Source organism: Electrona antarctica (genome assembly GCF_951216825.1).
Source record: "Electrona antarctica genome assembly, chromosome: 3".
Lineage (NCBI taxonomy): Eukaryota > Metazoa > Chordata > Actinopteri > Myctophiformes > Myctophidae > Electrona > Electrona antarctica.
Window position 1 is genome coordinate 7,022,561 of NC_136808.1, and position 19,988 is coordinate 7,042,548.

At 45.5% G+C, this 19,988-nt stretch overlaps 1 protein-coding gene across 2 annotated transcripts in view; it reads right to left on the reverse strand.

The window, feature by feature from the left end:
• kifc3 (kinesin family member C3) overlaps positions 1-19,988 on the reverse strand; it is an 83,478-nt gene that overhangs the window by 27,678 nt on the left and 35,812 nt on the right. Inside the window, exons 4-12 of one of the 2 annotated variants that reach the window (XM_079497939.1) lie at positions 17,370-17,621; positions 16,934-17,231; positions 13,386-13,492; positions 10,969-11,034; positions 9,126-9,380; positions 7,890-8,171; positions 6,993-7,166; positions 1,225-1,372; positions 162-292 (exon numbers count right to left, since the gene is read on the reverse strand). In XM_079497939.1, coding sequence (XP_079354065.1) covers positions 162-292; positions 1,225-1,372; positions 6,993-7,166; positions 7,890-8,171; positions 9,126-9,380; positions 10,969-11,034; positions 13,386-13,492; positions 16,934-17,231; positions 17,370-17,621 — 1,713 coding nt within the window. Of the gene's footprint in view, positions 1-161; positions 293-1,224; positions 1,373-6,992; positions 7,167-7,889; positions 8,172-9,125; positions 9,381-10,968; positions 11,035-13,385; positions 13,493-16,933; positions 17,622-19,988 lie in introns of both variants that reach the window. The other variant, XM_079497938.1, reaches the window with a different exon arrangement.

The window sequence follows — 19,988 nt, forward strand, 5'->3', positions numbered from 1 at the left end:
ATAGTCAACTACTGTAGTTCATGCTTAAAGCCCTACTGTACACTTGATGTCCTCTCCACAGTCCACACTACCTTAAAGAGAGTCAGAACCCAGCTCTTCAATGTATCGGTTGGATCCGTATCTGAGAAAACAATGCATAAAAGGACTGTTGTGTGACTCACCTCTTGTTTGGCCTCGGTTATAGCTTTGTCCAGCATGAAGGGGAAGTCCTGCACTTGTCTCTTCAGACAGTTGTAGTCACAGGTCAGGGTGCGGAGGGCAGGCTGCAAAGTCAGCAGGTTCATGCGAACACCTGCAAAGGCACACAGAGGTTGTTGCCGCAGCACTGCATAGGGCTCACATAAGAATCAGTGTCACGTACCAAAAATAACATCTGCAAGCTCACGACACGTCGCTCTGAAACGTGTTGTTTTGTGATCAGCGTGAAAGTGCACTTTCATTCTAGAATGACTAAATTGCAGACATGTGGAGCAGTGTTGATTTTGGCAAATTTCTATTTTAGTTTTAGTCAGTCTCTTGAATAGTTTACTTAGTTTTAGTCACATTTTAGTGTTGCATTAGGAATTAGCCTTCCCTCTCCAAATGATTAAGTCCTTGTGACATCAGAAATGTCATCCAATGCAGCTTTAATGATGCCATTGCTCAGTGCTGTACCATTTCCCAGAACACCATGCACTGTGACAAGCTTGTGACATAGATTAGAAAACATACACCCATAGGAAACACAAATACATGAACACACTAGTGTTGTTTCCGTCGACTAAAACTAAGACGAAGAATGTTCGTCGACTGCCTTTTTTCACTGACGAAAACTTTCACTGATGAAAACTAAGCTATGATGACTAAAACTAAATATACTGGCAATTTTGTCAACAAATAAAAACTAGACTAAAATGTTAGGAAGGACACGAGATCCAGTATAAGTCATTTTACAATTAGTTGCATGCTGAAAATAGCAGATCTACAAGCTCACAACGCACAGCTATTTTCAGCAAGTGAAAAAAAACTCTCATTACGTACGGCATCAAGGCCTGCCTAAATACATTTTGTACGACTAAATCAATTTAGTCGACTAAATTCTTATGTTTAGACAAAAACTAAGACATTCCAGGTGACTAAAACTAAAATGAAAACTATTCAAGAGACTACGACTAAAACTAATATTATTTGCTGCCAAAAACAACACTGGAACACACACACAGACACACACGCACACACACACACCTGCCAGGTTCTCGTGCACGGCTTTCATCTCGCTCTCGGCTCTGATGAAGGCCTCCTCGATGACGCGGTTCTTCTCGTCCTCCAGGTTCTGCATCTCGGCCTCCAGCTGGCCCTGGGCTCTCTCCATCTCCCCCTCATACACCAGGATCTGAGCACAGGTGGAAGGGGCTGTTGGTAGAAGCAGCTACAGTGGTGGGAGGACAACAACCAATAGAGCGTCGCAGTCCCGCCGCCCCCCCTACCAGGGCCCAGGAAATGATTCCCTGTTCATTTTCCTCAGACATTTCAAAAAGTATTTATTTAACCCATTTAGGCCCGACCTCAAAATTAAAAAAAAATCTTCTAAATCCTCCAGTTCCAAAAATAGCAGATCTACAAGCTCATAGCGCGCCACTCGGTGGCGCGCTATGAGCTTGTAGATCTGCTATTTTTCAATAGCTAAATTATAACAATGTTTAAAACACCAAAAGGGGTTCCCGCCCAAAATGGGTTAAAGACCTTTTAAGCCTCGTACAAAGCCAACTCGAGTTGTGACAAATCATGACAACAAACAAAAATTTTAGGGCCGAACAAATAATTAGAAAGAAGAAGAAAACACTTTTTTTTTTGTTTTTTTCATCTTTGTAATTATTTGTTCGGCCCAAAATGTTGTGTTTGTTGTCGTGATTTTGTCACAACTCGAGTTGGCTTTGTCCGCTGCGTAAACTTCTTTAAATAAATACTTCTTGAAAAGCATATGGAGAAAATGAATGGGGAATTCACGTCGTCATGAAAGGGGGCGGGACTGCGACGCTCTATACCTGGCCAACATCCAGTCTCACATGTGGGCCTTGTTTGAGGCACACACAGTGGTACTGTAGCAAATAGTTCTCAACCCTGGCCCATGGCCCACTGTCCACACACCTGCCTTGTTGTCAATTTATTTAAAAAGGCCCTGCGTTTGTTTGTAAAACCTTGCACATACGCCGGATGTTGAGTGAACCAAAACAAATGTTGTGGGAATCCACTTACATGCACATAGGACACCATGTGAATGCAATTAACCACTTGCAACCTGGTGTCCTTATTTTGGACATTATGAGAAGATGTTCCAAATTCAAAGAATTTCAACATTCAGAAATAGCCCAAACATTGCCCTTCTGCAATCTTGTGACATGTTTTTAGCTTGCAGAGCATACATTTGTACTATTGCTCTGTGTGCGTGTAAGTATACAGGGCGAAACTGGTTAAGATAACATTTACTGAGAGCAGCATTTAAGAGTAAAACAGTTGAGAATAAGATTCAAGAAATCAAAATAAATAAATGTAGTTTGACTTTGACGCAAGACATCTGCACGGGGTCTGGCTCCGAGTCAGTCAAACGTAAAACTGTGAATATGAGACTGAGTTCCATGTATTTCATTGTACACGGTATTCATAGTGGCAGGATAGGGTAAAACCAAACTGCAGTACGAAGAGTTTTGCAAAGATCAGGGTTGAAATACCAGAGATGGACTTTAGAAGTACTGGCTAGAAGCCAACTTAAAGTGGCACTTACAATGACAGCATTCAACCCTAACCACTTCATATCCTACTACTTACAATGACAGCATTCAACCCTAACCACTTCATATCCTACTGCCAATTGTTACAACGACGATAGCCTCTGTTGGGGGGGAGCCTCTGTTGGGGGGGATCTAGGCTAGCTAAGGAGATGAACCAGGTCTCTGTTGGGGAGGATCTAGGCTAGCTAAGGAGATGAACCAGGTCTCTGTTGGGGGGGGATCTAGGCTAGCTAAGGAGATGAACCAGGTCAAGAAATACACTGCTCCCAAGCAGTGTTGATTTTGTCGACTAAAACTAAGACGAAAACTAAATGGAAACTAAATGAAAACTAAGCTATGATGACTAAAACAAAGACTAAATATACTGACAACTCCGTCAACAAATAAAAACTAGACTAAAATTTTAGGAAGCGACTGGTGGACAAGAGATCCAGTATAAGTCATTTTACACTCTGAAATAGCAGATGGGCTATTTTCAGCAAGTGTAAAATCAGCCATTATGACGGCATCAAGGCCTGCCAAAATAATCTTTTTTGGCAGATTACTAAAATCTTATATTTAGTCAACTAAAACTAGACCAACACTAAAACACTCCAGGTGACTAAAATGTGACTGAAACTAAATTAAAACTATTTAAGAGACTATGACTAAAACTAAAATCCAAATTTGCTGCCAAAAACAACACTGCTCCCAAGTTATATCTGAACACTAATCCTAAAAGAGATTCTGGGCAGGGTAGACAAGGGGAGGTTGTTTACTCCACATCACGATAAACCACACAGGGAAGCAGGGGTCCTGGGAGTGGTGGTGGAATAAGTACTCACATTGTTTTACTGTGCAGAATTCTACATTTACTTGAAAAAAGTAAAAGCACAACGTTTTGAAGTAATTGTGGTGGAGTAAAAAGTACAAGAGTAGTAGTAGTAGTTGAGTAGTTACTTTACACCACAGGAGAGTAGATACAGGGAACTGTTCACATCACATATACAGGAGATACCTAGGTTCCATCCTGGAGGCTAATCTTTCCGGTGATAAAATGGCCACCAACGTAATCAAAAAAGTCAACCATAGAACAAGATTCCTCTACAGGATCTCCTCACTGGTCAACAAAAACACCTTGAAGACCTTAACAGGAGGCCTTGTACAGGGTTTCTTTGACTATGCATGCACCTCCTGGTACCACAGCACCTCAAAGGCCCTTAAAACCAGGCTCCAGACTTCCCAAAACAAACTGGTCAGGCTCCTACTTGATCTAGCCCCCCGAACCCACCTCACCCCTGCCCACTTCGACAGGCTGGAATGGCTTAGGGTCGACGACAGAGTACAGCATCTTGCAATGGGTCTGGTCCACAAGATTCGATACACCACCAAGATACCCATGTACCTGTCTAGATACTTCCTTAATGTTAACGAAGTCCACACCCACAACACCAGAGGGAGTGCAACGAACCATGTACAACCCAGATTCGGCACAAACAAGGGACTAAATTCTTTTCGCTCCTATGCCACTAAAATGTGGAACGCCCTACCAACTGTCATTAAGACATGCGAATCCCTTGACTCTTTCAAAACCGCTCTCAAAGGGCACCTACGGACGGCTGCAATTCGAAACTGGCCCCTGTAAAATCGGAATCCCTCAAACACGAACGCAATGACAACACAAGAGACGGTCGCGGCCACACAGCCAACTCAAGGTATGGCCACTGAGCCAACTTGGGGACCCAACGCAAGGACAACACAAGAGATGGTCACGGCCACACAGCCAACTCAAGGTACGGCCACGGAGCCGACTTGGGGACCCAACACAGCTCCTCCAAGGAAAACAAACAATTTAACGGAGCTGAACGTGAATCCCCCCCCCCCGCCCCCCCCTTTTTTTCCCCTCACTGTATATTTTTCTTTTCCCTTTTTACCTCCTTTTTGATGAATTCTTTTTTGATGAATTCCTGTTCTGTCTATAGCAGTGTCTATTTGTACGTCTCTAAATGTTTTGATGATTTGAACATGGTGGACCCTGTTGGAAACAAGTGTAATGCTTAATTGGGTCGTCCACTCACAGTTAACAGCCTTTGTATTGAGTTTGTGCTTGAAATGTACTGTAATTCTGCAAACTGTTAATAAATTCTTCAATCAATCAATCAATCAAAGATCTCACGGGTTTCAAAGGTCCCATGGTCCAAGGGGACAAAGGTCCCATGGTCCAAAGGTCCCATGGATTTTTAATTTATTCCTCACTCATGGACGTTTAAAGGTATGACTGGGTACGATGGGACTTTCTTAATCACCCATGGACATTAAAGGTGGTGCAAGTGATATGTTGTTACATTTTGTTCAAACGTTAAAGCTCCGATTCTGATGTATTCTCCAGCTCTTATAGAGAAAACACTAAACATATTTTAAGGTGAGTCACTAATTCATTCATTTATTTCATCACTTCCAATGTCTATCCTGTGCCATGTGCCATGAGATCTCTTTCCTGATTGGATGAAATTAGTATTCCGACTCAACCGTTTACTAAAGAGCTGGAGACACTGGGATATATTTCTGAACAAACACTCTATGCTGTAGCAATGATTATTATCAGAATACAGAGCTATTTACTTTCCTTTAACAAAATGATATCACTAACAGTACCTTGAGTTATAACTCTTGGAACTTGGGAACAGTTGAGGCTACGGGTGCAGTACTTAGTTTAGACAGTTTTTGGTTTAGACTAGTCATTGGTTAGACCAGTCATTAGTCCTACAACTACAACCTTTCTCAAACCCTCACCCTAAACCTAACCTCCCACGGGGCAGCACACCTAAACCTAACCTTAACCCATGTCTAACCAATGACTAGTCTAAATTAAGTATGCACCCCGAGGCGGATACGTTTGATCACTCAATCCCAGAGTTGACATGGAGGGGTTGGGGGGGGATTGGGGGCCCAACCTTGGACAACCAGAGATGACATGGAGGGGGTTAGGGGGGGATTGGGGGCCCAACCTTGGACAACCTGAGATGACATGGGGGGTTAGGGGGGGATTGGGGGCCCAACCTTGGACAACCTGAGATGACATGGAGGGGGTTAGGGGGGGATTGGGGGCCCAACCTTGGACAACCTGAGATGACATGGAGGGGGTTAGGGGGGGATTGGGGGCCCAACCTTGGACAACCTGAGATGACATGGAGGGGGTTAGGGGGGGATTGGGGGCCCAACCTTGGACAACCTGAGATGACATGGAGGGTTTAGGGGGGGATTGGGGGCCCAACCTTGGACAACCTGCGAATGACCCCGGCGTTAGCCCTGCCGACAGCCTTAGAAATAAGGCTGCAGAGACGGCCTTGGTCCGTCAGCAGCTGTAACCAAATGCATGCAGAGAAAGAGAGGGGGTTAAACTACAGAGCCACGAATGCGCAATTAAGTAGTAAGCTTTGCAGAGCCATGAGGCCCACAGGGCAGGAGCACATCTTCCATTTCTGTAGCGCGAGGCGGCTTGATGCAAACCCCCCGGACATGACGCTAGTATGTCGCAGGGATGAGTGGTCAACCTAAACTCTGGGTCGGGGTCTCTTTCCATGAGACTTCAAGAACCCGGTCAAACTCCTATCGTTGGCCACATTATGGTTCGGTACCGATATGAACAAGTTGGACCAGTACGTAGAGAAACAGCCACAGCACATCAGAAGTTTTGTTTTTTTCATTAATTATTTTTTTATCCCACGATTTTGGCAACCCATTTTTTCACCCAGTGTCAATTATCTAATGTAATCCTGGGCGCTACACTTCCTCTGCCAACCTGGAGGAGACTGACCTCATGCTTCCTTCTATGCATGAGGAGCTGCTTCTTTTCAGCCTGACAGGAGGGAGTCTCCCTGGCTAGACGTAGCGCGTGGAAGGAACACGTTATTCCGACCAGTTCCTTTCCCCTCCATCAGGCGCCCCGGCTGGCCAGGGGGAGGCCGTTTATAGAGACCAGGATTACTGCATGTTTTTTGTGAGGGTACCTACCCTAGGGGACACGGGGAGAACATGCAAACTCCACACAGAAAGGCCCTTTCGCCAAGCCCGCCTCGGGTATGGGCACTGATGACGCGGAGGAGGGCAACACGGGGCCCCCCCCAGCGTCCCCAGCTGGAATCGAACCCAGGACCTTCTAGCTGTGAGGCGACAGCACTACCGACTGTGCCACCGTGCCCCAGCACATCAGAAGTGATGGTATGGTACTAATTGTAGCCGTACCTGTGTACGTAGCTGAGTGCAGGTCCTCTGGGACTCGTGCAGCTGGGTTTCCAGCTCTCTCAGCAGCTGCCTCTGGACAGCCAGCTGCTCCTGCAGAGCAGCCTTCTTGGCCTGGGCTTCAGTCAACGCCTTCTGGGTCTCAGGATCTTTGACCTCTACTGTCTGGGTAACATACTGAGAGACACACACACACACACAACAGGAAAGAGAAAAGAAACCCCGTTAATTTCACGATAATACTTTTGCTCGTTTCGCTTCACCAACAAGAATTACAATTTAGCAAAGTCAAAGTCAAAAGTCGTACGATTAGTCACAGACGTTACCGCAGTGAAATTTGTTCTCCGCATTTGACCCATCTCTTGGAGCGGTGAGCCGCAGCGTGCGCCGCGCTCGGGAATCATTAGTTGATTTGACCCCCAATCCAACCCATTGACGCTGAGTGCCAAGCAGGAAGGCATTGGGTCCCATTTTTACAGTCTTTGGTATGACCCGGCCGGGGATCGAACCCCCGACCTCCCAGTTTCAGGGCAGACACTCTAACCACAAGGCCCCTGTCTGGCAGACAGTAATCCAGAGCGACTTACAATAAGCAAGGTAAATAATCACATACCGGTACTTAGAATGTACTTTGTAATGGCTCAAGGAACTATAATACCAGGTGAAACTTGAACCTATTATTTGTCTACTCTAAAACAATATGCCATCTAAATCTGTATCGAAACTATAGGATACCATGCGGGTAAACAATTAACCTAGTCTAAATAACGTGCCAACATGAGAATGACTGACCAAGATGTGTCTGCAAGTAGCCATATATTGCATCAACCTGAGAGAGAAGTTGGAGAATCAATTTGTTTTGCTCTTCATTGTATCTTTTTAATTTGTCATTAATGTCACCTTGACCAGTGAGGGCATGGCGGCCTGCCGCGCCAGCTCCTCCTCGCACTCCCGGAGCTGCAGTCCGAGGGACAGCTCCGCCTCGTCCTGCTGCCGCCTCGACTCCTCCAGCTGCCGCCGGCTGTCCGTCAGCTGATGCGTGGAGTCCTCCAGCTGCCTCTGGAGGACGTCCACCTTGGACGCTTTTTCCAGGAGCTCACGCTCCAGGTCAGCCAGCCGCCTCTCGCGCTGCCTGGCCTGGCTCTCCCAGCGGGACACCTCCGCACGCAACGCGTCCACATCCTGTGTCATAGTTACCCATGGGAGATTTAGATGTGATGCTCAGATCCACAATGTGGATAACAAGTGGATACCGAGTTATACTTGGTTGCGTGCGGGTATCGTACACCGAAAACGGCCCGATATACAAGCTCACAATGCGTCGCAGCTTGTAGATCTGCATGCAACCAAGTACACTGTAAATCTGGGAAAAGTATGCTACTGTAAAATAAATCCTGTACAACAGAGTACATCAGTTTTTTTTTTTTTATACATTTTATCCCACGATTTTGCAACACATTTTTTCACCCAGTGTCAATTAACTATTATACAACAGGTCGTTTCGAGGAAGCAATCTGATTGGTTGAAACAGCCTTCTAGCCGTGGTTCAAACGAGCACCACTCCACACCTAATCAAAACAAAAAAATCAGCTGCTCTGTTCTCCCAGAGCGCAGCAAACTCGGTGGCTAGGCTAGCTAGTGGTCGTAGTGACTACATTGGTCATTGGTTGGACGTAGCGCGTGGAAGGAACACGTTATTCCGACCAGTTCCTTTCCCCTCCATTAGGCGCCCCGGCTGGCCAGGGGGAGGCAGTTTATAGAGACCAGGATTACTGCATGTTTTTTAGGGGACACGGGGAGAACATGTGAGGGTACCTACCCTGGGGGACACGGGGAGAACACTCCACACAGAAAGGCCCTTTTGCCAACCCCACCTAGGGTATGGGCACTGATGACACGGAGGAGGGAACACGCCCCCAGCGGGAATCGAACCCAGGACCTTCTAGCTGTGAGGCGACAGCACTACCGACTGTGCCAGTGCCACCGTGGCCCTACATCACAGTTTGATGACGTTTTGTAATTTACGTTTCATTCAATAGGGGATTGTGACACTGAAGTTAAACTTTCTGTACATTCACATAATCACGTTCACAGCACACACACACACACACACACACACACACACAGCGCACTAACCCGGCTGTGGGGGCAGTTGCTGCAGGTGGAGGCGGCGGCAGCGTCTTGGTGGAGAAGCAGGGAGCTCTTGGAGGCGACGGCGGCAGCAGCGGCCGCGTCTTGGTGGAGAAGCAGGGAGCTCTTGGAGGCGACGGCGGCAGCAGCGGCCGCGTCTTGGTGGAGAAGCAGGGAGCTCTTGCATGACTTCAGCTCCTGCTTCAGCTGCTCGTTCTCAACCACCAGCAGCTCCAGGTGTTTCTCCAGGTCCGTCGCCCCCTGCAGCCACGGAGGACAAAAAAGGTATCAAAAAGGCGTCTTCTCTTTTCCACAATGTTTTTGTTGATTCTATGCTCTCGTTTTCATTAGGGATGCACCGAAGGGAAATTCTTGGCCGAATCCGAACACTGAATAAAGGAAACAGTTGGCCGAAAACCGAATATCAGAATATTATTAATATTATATATTTTTTTGTTCCTACCATTGCGGTCATGGTTGCACCTTAAAGCTACCTGATTTATGGCAAAATAAATGGTTATGGCAAAACTTAACTTAAATAATAAAACATTTATTCAGCACTTTTGAATGCATTAATTGCATACACTATTCAGTGATATATTTTCTGCCTATTCGGGCCGAAACCGAATAGGCCGAAAATGCATTTTTAGCCATTTGCGGCCGAATATTCGGTGCATCACTAGTTTTCATAGTAATCTTATTTCCTGCGTAATGCTTCCTCTTATGTTCCTTTACTTCCATTATTCTATTGTGCATCTTCATTCATTTTATAAAGTACTTCATACCAACTTTCGGAAAATAACTTCATAAATAAGGTAACATCTTTTTTTATAGGGGAAGTCGACACACCATCATGCGGCATCAGCAGCCTAGGTGCCCAGACGACTATGCCAGCCGTCCGGGGCAGAGGTAACATCTTTTTGAAAAGGTCTTTAACCCATTTTGGGGCGGGAACCCCTTTTGGTGTTTTTAACAATAATAACTAATGTTATGTTAGCTAATAATTTAGCTATTGAAAAATAGCAGATCTACAAGCTCATAGCGCGCCACCGAGTGGCGCGCTACGAGCTTGCAGGTCTGCTATTTTTGAAAAATCGTGAAAATATCTATTTCAGAAAACTGGAGGGTTTAGAAGATTTTATTTTTTTTAATTTCGAGGTCAGGCCTAAATGGGTTAATAAATAAAAGGTGTATAGGTTCATCATTCATAATAAGAAACTGTCCTATTTCCACCAGCCTGCAATGGAGGGCGCCGCACCCCCTCTGGGGTTGTCGTTTCAGAACAAGTATGTCACGGTGCAACCGTACACCTGTAAGGAGAGGTGTGTCTGTGCCGAGTCTCCAGATCTATGGCTGCAACCAAGGAGCCGTTTGACGCAGAGCTGGAGGTGGATTTCCCAGGAAAGCCACCCAAAGCCCACTAGCCCAGCGGAGGAATGTGGGCTGTCTCCCAGGTAGTGTTCCCTATCCTTCTGCCCTCATTATTTTTAACCCGTTTAGACCTGGGAACGATTCTACAAAATGTCTTCTAAATCCTGACAGTTATCTGAAAAAAAAAAACCTATGTTTCTATGTCAGTCGTTCTCAAACATTTTCATGTCAAGGACCCCCCAAGATTATATGTATTTGGCCACCGACCCCCATCTGAAAATATGTTGTTCCAGGGACCCCCCCAGAAGCAAAGATTTGAGCTAAAACGTTGGCTCTGAAAGAAGATATATTCAAAGATTTGTACTACGTTTTCACGATTTTTCAAAAAATAGCAGACCTACAAGCTTGTAGATCTGCTATTTTTCAATAGCTAAAGTATAACATAACACCTGTAACCCCCTCCCTCGCCTCATCTCACCAGCTCTGAGCGCAGTCTCTCTGCCTCCTGGGTCTGGTCCAACAGCTTCTCCTCCAGCTCCTCCACCTGACGAGTTCAGAGTGGAAACATGAACAAAACTCAATTTGGATATATAATCACATAAACATTAACTGAAAAGACAAAACCTTTAAGTGTAAAAAAAAGAAAAAAGTGTGTGTGTGTGTGTGTGTGTGTGTGTGTGTGTGTGTGTGTGTGTGTGTGTGTGTGTGTGTGTGTGTGTGTGTGTGTGTGTGTGTGTGTGTGTGTGTGTGTGTGTAGTGAGAAACACCTCAGTGTACATGGAACCATGGGGGGTTCATTTTTACACTTTGATTACAGTAGGTGTAGTTCATAATAATAATAACTTTATATAGCACTTTTCTGGACGGAGTCACAAAGTGCTGTACAACAAATTCAGTTTGTTGGAGCCTACAGGCTACAGACAGTATCGTAGGCTGGTTTTAGGTGGGTGTGTCTACAGGCTACAGACAGTATCGTAGGCTGGTTTTAGGTAGGTGTGTCTACAGGCTACAGACAGTATCGTAGGCTGGTTTTAGGTGGGTGTTTCTACAGGCTACAGACAGCATCGTAGGCTGGTTTTAGGTGGGTGTGTCTACAGGCTACAGACAGTATCGTAGGCTGGTTTTAGGTAGGTGTGTCTACAGGCTACAGACAGCATCGTAGGCTGGTTTTAGGTGGGTGTGTCTACAGGCTACAGACGGTATCGTAGGCTGGTTTTAGGTGGGTGTTTCTACAGGCAGTATCGTAGGCTGGTTTTAGGTAGGTGTTTCTACAGGCTACAGACGGTATCGTAGGCTGGTTTTAGGTAGGTGTTTCTACAGGCTACAGACAGTATCGTAGGCTGGTTTTAGGTAGGTGTTTCTACAGGCTACAGACAGTATCGTAGGCTGGTTTTAGGTAGGTGTTTCTACAGGCTACAGACGGTATCGTAGGCTGGTTTTAGGTGGGTGTTTCTACAGGCTACAGACGGTATCGTAGGCTGGTTTTAGGTAGGTGTGTCTACAGGCTACAGGCAGTACCGTAGGCTGGTTTTAGGTAGGTGTTTCTACAGGCTACAGACAGTATCGTAGGCTGGTTTTAGGTAGGTGTTTCTACAGGCTACAGACAGTATCGTAGGCTGGTTTTAGGTGGGTGTGTCTACAGGCTACAGACAGTATCGTAGGCTGGTTTTAGGTGGGTGTGTCTACAGGCTACAGACAGTATCGTAGGCTGGTTTTAGGTGGGTGTGTCTACAGGCTACAGACAGTATCGTAGGCTGGTTTTAGGTGGGTGTGTCTACAGGCTACAGACAGTATCGTAGGCTGGTTTTAGGTGGGTGTGTCTACAGGCTACAGGCAGTATCGTAGGCTGGTTTTAGGTGGGTGTGTCTACAGGCTACAGGCAGTATCGTAGGCTGGTTTTAGGTAGGTGTGTCTACAGGCTACAGACAGTATCATAGGCTGGTTTTAGGTGGGTGTTTCTACAGGCTACAGACAGTATCGTAGGCTGGTTTTAGGTGGGTGTTTCTACAGGCTACAGACAGTATCGTAGGCTGGTTTTAGGTGGGTGTATCTACAGGCTACAGACAGTATCGTAGGCTGGTTTTAGGTAGGTGTTTCTACAGGCTACAGACAGTATCGTAGGCTAGGTGTGTCTACAGGCTACAGACAGTATCGTAGGCTAGGTGTGTCTACAGGCTACAGACAGTATCGTAGGCTGGTTTTAGGTAGGTGTTTCTACATGCTACAGACAGTATCGTAGGCTAGGTGTGTCTACAGGCTACAGACAGTATCGTAGGCTGGTTTTAGGTAGGTGTTTCTACAGGCTACAGACAGTATCATAGGCTGGTTTTAGGTGGGTGTGTCTACAGGCTACAGACAGTATCGTAGGCTGGTTTTAGGTAGGTGTGTCTACAGGCTACAGACAGTATCGTAGGCTGGTTTTAGGTGGGTGTATCTACAGGCTACAGACAGTATCGTAGGCTGGTTTTAGGTGGGTGTGTCTACAGGCTACAGACAGTATCGTAGGCTGGTTTTAGGTGGGTGTGTCTACAGGCTACAGACAGTATCGTAGGCTGGTTTTAGGTGGGTGTTTCTACAGGCTACAGACAGTATCGTAGGCTGGTTTTAGGTGGGTGTGTCTACAGGCTACAGACAGTATCGTAGGCTGGTTTTAGGTAGGTGTTTCTACAGACTACAGACAGTATCGTAGGCTGGTTTTAGGTGGGTGTGTCTACAGGCTACAGACAGTATCGTAGGCTGGTTTTAGGTGGGTGTGTCTACAGGCTACAGACAGTATCGTTGGCTGGTTTTAGGTGGGTGTGTCTACAGGCTACAGACAGTATCGTAGGCTGGTTTTAGGTGGGTGTACAGTACACTTACAGACAGTACTGTAGGCTGGGGTCCAGCTAGAGGTACCTGTGTGCGCAGCTGAACAATGAGCTGCTCTTCCTCTGGACTGTTGAGGCTTTCGATGTGTTGCTTCTGCACCCGTGGCTCAGCCAGGCTCTGCACGGCCCTTACACCTACGAAACGCACAACATTTAGCCTGAGACGTCAACTACTACTAGTTTCAAACTTTTCTTCCCGATAAATTGCTTTTCCTTTCACTCCATTATCTACAAAGGATCACAATTTGATTTCCTATTTTGTGCGCCTTTAACCCATTTAGGCCTGACGTTGAAATAAAAAAAAAATCTTCTAAATCCTCCAGTTTTCTGAAATAAATATTTTCACGATTCTTCAAAAATAGCAGACCTACAAGCTCGTAGCGCGCCACTCGGTGGCGCGCTATGAGCTTGTAGATCTGCTATTTTTCAATAGCTAAATTATAACAATGTTTAAAACACCAAAAGGGGTCCCCGCCCAAAATGGGTTAACAGGGACCCCCTCAACCTCAATATTAATGATTTATCGACTGAATTATGTCAACCCAGCTGCAAATTACGTGATGACAGACTATGATGACAGACTATTATTATGTGCTATCTGACATCCATCACAATTTGAAATTAAACTTTGCCGATAGCTAGTTGGCCCCCTCTTGATTGTCCATTTCTATGCTCTACCATTGTTCATCCATAGCATATGATGCTGCATTATTCGAGACCACCTAAAGCAAGACCAAGTCGAGACAGAGACTGAGGAGAGGCGAGACCGGGTCAAGACCAACAACAGAAAATGTGTAATCCTCATGGAGGCCATGATGAGGCTAGCACGGCAGGCTAGTGAGCAACGCAGCTGCAGTCAATAAACCTAATAATGGGTGTGTTACATTATAGATGTGCCCAGAGCCATGGGTCTGCCAATGTGCAAGCAGGAACTGAACACACCCATTTTACACTTGATTACTAGCTACAGCTGTGTTGCTTACATAATATGAGGTCAGTCTTACAAAGCCGGCCATGTTCTTTACCATGCCGTTTTGCCTTGCTCGACTATCTATGTAGCATAGGTGGCCGGCTGTCCCTCTGAGAGAAGAAGTACAGTAGGTTGTGAGTATTTTAATTCCAATAAGAAAGGTGCCCTCAGCAACTGCAACAACTGGCGTGGCATGACCCTTTTGTTTTTTTACCAGCTAAATCCTTGCCAGAATCATCGTACAAAGACTATCAGATGCGAAAGACAAAAAAGGAACAAAGCAGGGTTCCGGAAAGGTAGAGGATGTGTTGACCGCAACATCAGAGAGCAGTGTACAGAGTGGCAGAGGCAACTGTAATCTTTGTGGATTTCGAGAAGGTTTTCTATAGTATTCACAGAGACAGCTGATGGAGAATACTACGTAAGTTCATTTGGGATTCCAAACCAACTTGTCCTTCTCATCAAAAGCTTCTATAACAACTTCACATGCCAAATTGTAAACCGTCAACACAGTTTCGCAGTCATAACAGGGGTGAGGCAAGGTCATTGTGTCTGCACTACTCTTCAACCTGGTCATACACTGTTTCCACACCTAAGCGCAAAACGGTCGTACAGCCGCGCACTTCTTAAGCTGTGCGCAGATTATTTTCCGAGTTTTTAGACAGCTGGTGGATGGAAATTAAGCTCCACCTCCGTGGACGACTTGCGCGGAGGAGAGCGTTTCCGGGAATCTGGCCGTTGCGCAAGTCTTCTGCGGAGGTGGAGCTTCTTTTCCATCCACCAGCACTCTAAAAACTCGGAAAATAAGCTGCGCACAGCTTAAGACGTGCGCGGCTCTTTAGATAGTGTGGCAGCACCTATAGACTGGGTGATGAGAAGAACCACCGCAGATAAACCAAGAGGCATCAGACTCTCTTCTCACAATTGGAAGATCTCGACTTCATCATCGCAGATGACTTGGCTGTGTTCTCACACACACACACCAACAGTTGCAAGAGAAAACATGTTGTCTGAACAACTTTGCAAAGTAAGTAGGTCTGAAGATCAACCTGAAGAAGACGGAGCTGATGATGCTGAACATCCCAAACACCTTACCGATACACATAGATGGAATAAACCTACCCACAACAGATCTGTTCACATACAGAGGCAGCATTGTCAGTCACGATGGAGGTGCAGGTAGCGACATCGCCAGCAGACTCAGCAAGGCCAGAAACACCTTACAGAGGCTTAACAACGTCTGGAAGTCGGCCCAGTACAGCACCAACACCAAACTTAGACTGTACCAGAGCTGGGCCCTGTCTACCCTGCTATAGAACCCTTCCACACCAAGGGCACTAATTTCGTAATATTTTGAAATACATTAAAATTGTTCAACTAGCCCATTGGTTTTCAACCCTCTTCATTTCAAGTTCCATTATGTATTCTGCATTTGAGCCACGGAACCACCGTTTGATGACATTTAGCCTCTCAGACCCAAGACTAAGGAATATGTCCATGTCCATGCTGTATTGATGTTGGTACCTTAGGAGAGATACACGGCAAACGATCAAAATAACAATTCTTCTACATTCTCTAATTGAGGAGACTTCTTGTAAAACTTCAATAATGCAGATGTTTAACAATAATTTAACTCTTGAGAGCGTAGAATGAAACCAAATGGACCCTCACGGGTCCATTTGGTTTAATTCTAGAGTTAAAGATCTATTGACCATTTGCAGACCACGGCCATCAGAGTTTGGAAGCACTCGTTTTCAGTAAAGCAACATCCCACTGCCTCCTGCGTTATGTGCTAATTCAAAACAGGTGGTATGCAGGGCTGTTGAGTGATATCTAACGAGCACTTCCAAACTGCAACACTTAGAAAAAGAATCACCTGCAAGGACACAAAGTAGCTCATAACATGTCTACGGTGGATTTTTATGAAACACTTTCAGGATTGAAAGAGAATAATTCAAGCTTTTCGTACAGCTGCAATGTCGGTGAGTTTGATGTTATTTAATATAATTAGATAGGACTTTTCTGTTTGGATGAATGGGCTGTCAATGGGAAGTTGCACCTTGTTAGCACCTTGCCATTAACTTATATGGTAAGATGGCCGCGGTCTGCATTTGGTCCATAAGGGTCCATAAGGGTAACCAACTCAATCATTTAGCTGGGGACCACCTGGAACCCCCTCAAGGACCACTGGTTGAAAACCACGATCTAGCCAATCTACATTAACACGTTGTGAGCTTGTAGATCGGCTATTTGAACTATTCAAAAATGTTTTTCAAAATAGTTTAAAAAAAAAAGAAGAAAAAAAAGGCAATGAAGTTTAGGGATAAATTACAGTATATGAAGATGGGTTGAAAATCTGTCAAGTGGACAAGTGGTCGTTTTTAAGTAATTAAGTGAATATTCAAGCATCCAGGGTCCAGAGTCCTACGGTCTAAGGCTGTGTCAAGGACGAGTAAGACTGCAGGTGAGACCAAAACAAGACAGACTTGTATTGAGTGCTATAGCACTGGACCGTAAAATCATCAGTGTTCATTTTATCCATTTGTAACAGAGTTAAATGAACACCTAGGTTTTGACAGAGTAGTAGGCTTCGTATGTCCCCTCACCGTTAGGCTGTGCACAGAGCAGCTCCTCCTGTGGCACGTGTGGTAGGCTGCTGTCCTCCTGTGCACTGTGTGGTAGGCTGCTGTCCTCCTGTGCACTGTGTGGTAGGCTGCTGTCCTCCTGTGCACTGTGTGGTAGGCTGCTGTCCTCCTGTGCACTGTGTGGTAGGCTGCTGTCCTCCTGTGCACTGTGTGGTAGGCTGCTGTCCTCCTGTGCACTGTGTGGTAGGCTGCTGTCCTCCTGTGCACTGTGTGGTAGGCTGCTGTCCTCCTGTGCACTGTGTGGTAGGCTGCTGTCCTCCTGTGCACTGTGTGGTAGGCTGCTGTCCTCCCGTGCACTGTGCACGTGTGGTAGGCTGCTGTCCTCCCGTGCACTGTGCACGTGTGGTAGGCTGCTGTCCTCCCGTGCACTGTGCACGTGTGGTAGGCTGCTGTCGGCCTGTGCACTGTGCACGTGTGGTAGGCTGCTGTCGGCCTGTGCACTGTGCACGTGTGGTAGGCTGCTGTCCTCCTGTGCACTGTGCACGTGTGGTAGGCTGCTGTCCTCCTGTGCACTGTGCACGTGTGGTAGGCTGCTGTCGGCCTGTGCACTGAGCTCGTGACTACTCTGCTGCAGTGTCTGCAGCAGCAGTTGAGAGACCTCTTCGCTGTGCAGACGAGTCTGGAACTCGCACACCTTGTCCTGTAAGGCCTGCAAGCACACACACAAACACACACAGCACACACACACACACATAATCCATGCATTAAATTATGTTAAAATACAGGATCTACATTTTCCTGTTGTAGAACACTATAGTAAAAATTAGAAAAAGGCTACACACGTAGCCACGATGCTGTATATTTATTGACAAGAATCCAACGTTTCGACCTAGGAGGTCTTCTTCAGGGAAAACACTATAGTTCCATCACTGCAAGGTTTTAACCACCACTGATTTGATCCATTAAACGATTTTGCACCACAGCACTCCCACAGGGCTCTTTCTTACACCCAACCCAGATCTAACAGAAGAGTTACAATATAGAGGGGGGAGAAACGGAGTGCTTGAGCGCTGTTCATGCAGCCTGAACTGAGACAAGCTGGAAATACAGAGTACATTGTTTTCAACGAGGGCGGCGGAGCTATTTTAACACATTTTGTGCCCAAAACGTCTGTGGACGTCCTGGGTATTACCGCACGTGCATAGCCCAAGACGTCTGTGGACGTCTTTGAAAAAAAAAATATATATATATATATATTTTTTTTTTTTTAATTAAAAAAAATCAGAAAAATCAAAACACTTTTTTTTTTTTTTTTTAACACGTGGTGCCAAAGTTTGTGTTTTCGCCATTGAGAATGCATTTGGCGTTTAAATTAAATAACTCAGAAACTATAAAACATTTCAAAGTAAAAAGTTCCAGCATGTGTCTCCACAGTCAGCTGAATTATAAAAAATGTGAATGGATTTTCTAGGTGAAAGTGATTTTGGGCAGTTTTGCGTGGGCTCTCAATGTGTTAAGCACGTGTGCAACATGACAACTGTTTTTAAGTATTGTACAGTAACAACTAAAGTCTCTGTAATGTTTATGTTGTACTATTACTACAAAACATTCTAAAATAAAAGGTATTTAAGATCATTAAAGGTGGGCTGTTGCCTGAGTCCAATGCATTTCTGCCTACTTCCGGTCCAGGACTTGTCCCAGTTGGTCGTCCCCACGCTCAATAGAAGTCTATGTAGGAGAGCCGCCATTGGACTGAAGCCCCCATGAAGTGAACGCAGTTTGCGTAACTCTGTCTATATCTAAGGCTCCGACCCAACCCAAGCAGACTCGGCAAGCTCTGCTACGGCAACAGGAGCCCTCAACATTATTGTTGGCAGCACGTCATTTTATGATCCGTTTTTATTCAGTATTGATCCGATTGTTGTGGCTGTCTGACCTGGTCTCTCTGCAGAATGAGAACCAATGGACCCATTTTGGGCGGGAACCCCTTTTGGTGTTAGCATTATGTTGTGCTTTAGCTATTGAAAAATAGCAGATCTACAAGCTCATAGCGTGCCACCGAGTGGCGCGCTACGAGCTTGTAGGTCTGCTATTTTTGAAAAATCGAAGAACGACTGACATAGAAACATAGCTTTTTCAGAAAACTGTCAGGATGTAGAAGACATTTTTAGAATCAGATCTCAGGTCAAAATGGGTTAAAAGAAGAAAAGATGGGAGTTTCATGGAAAGCAAAGTGGAAATGTTAAGTAAGTATAGAGAGGAAGAGACAGTGTCGCAGAGCAAGAGAGAGGCAAGTGTGTGAATTTAAGTGGACCAGTTTAAATCAATACTCTGATTTTGCAGTGTGATGGGGGCTTGTGTCCAGAAGCTGGACCAGGTCAACTTCGAAGGACAGAGCAATGAAAGGGAAGGGAAAATGGACTGATGAATCAAGAGGAATAGAGAACAGAGAGAGAGAGAGAGAGGGAGCAGAAAAGAGAAACAATAAGCAACACAGAGAAGTTTACTGAACTGAACCAATTCGGGTCTAAGGAGGCAAACATGTCTGACATGCAGAAGAGCACATGCCGACCAGCGTGGCTCAGTTGATGCGCCAGATTAAGCGGACAGCTGTGTCGTCTTTGATAAGAAGCCAGGCCAGAAGTGACTTGGGGGAGGTGCTTAAGGACTCTTGTCATTTCAGGTTTTTCTGCTGAGTCAGCTATTATGACTCGGCAGTGAGGCCGTCGCCGCGTATCAATCCTGAAAAAAATAATGCATGCGTGCGTGCGTGCACTATTTTTAAGAATGTTGATTCAGCTATAATAAAAACAGGTGCCATAAAAAGATTATTAGAATGAATGCCACAGCTTTACGTCAGTGTGATTTTGATACCAGAATGAATCACGTACTTTTCTCATGTTCCATCCAAAGGAACTGTATTCACGACTTTGTTTGCGTCACTAACAGATGGTGACGTTCATATAATGATTTTGCAGTTTCTTACAGTTGGGTGCCACCGATATTGTCCCTTATCATTTGACCCATTTAGGCCTGACCTCAAAATTTTAAAAAATCCTTTTCCAGTTTTCTGAAA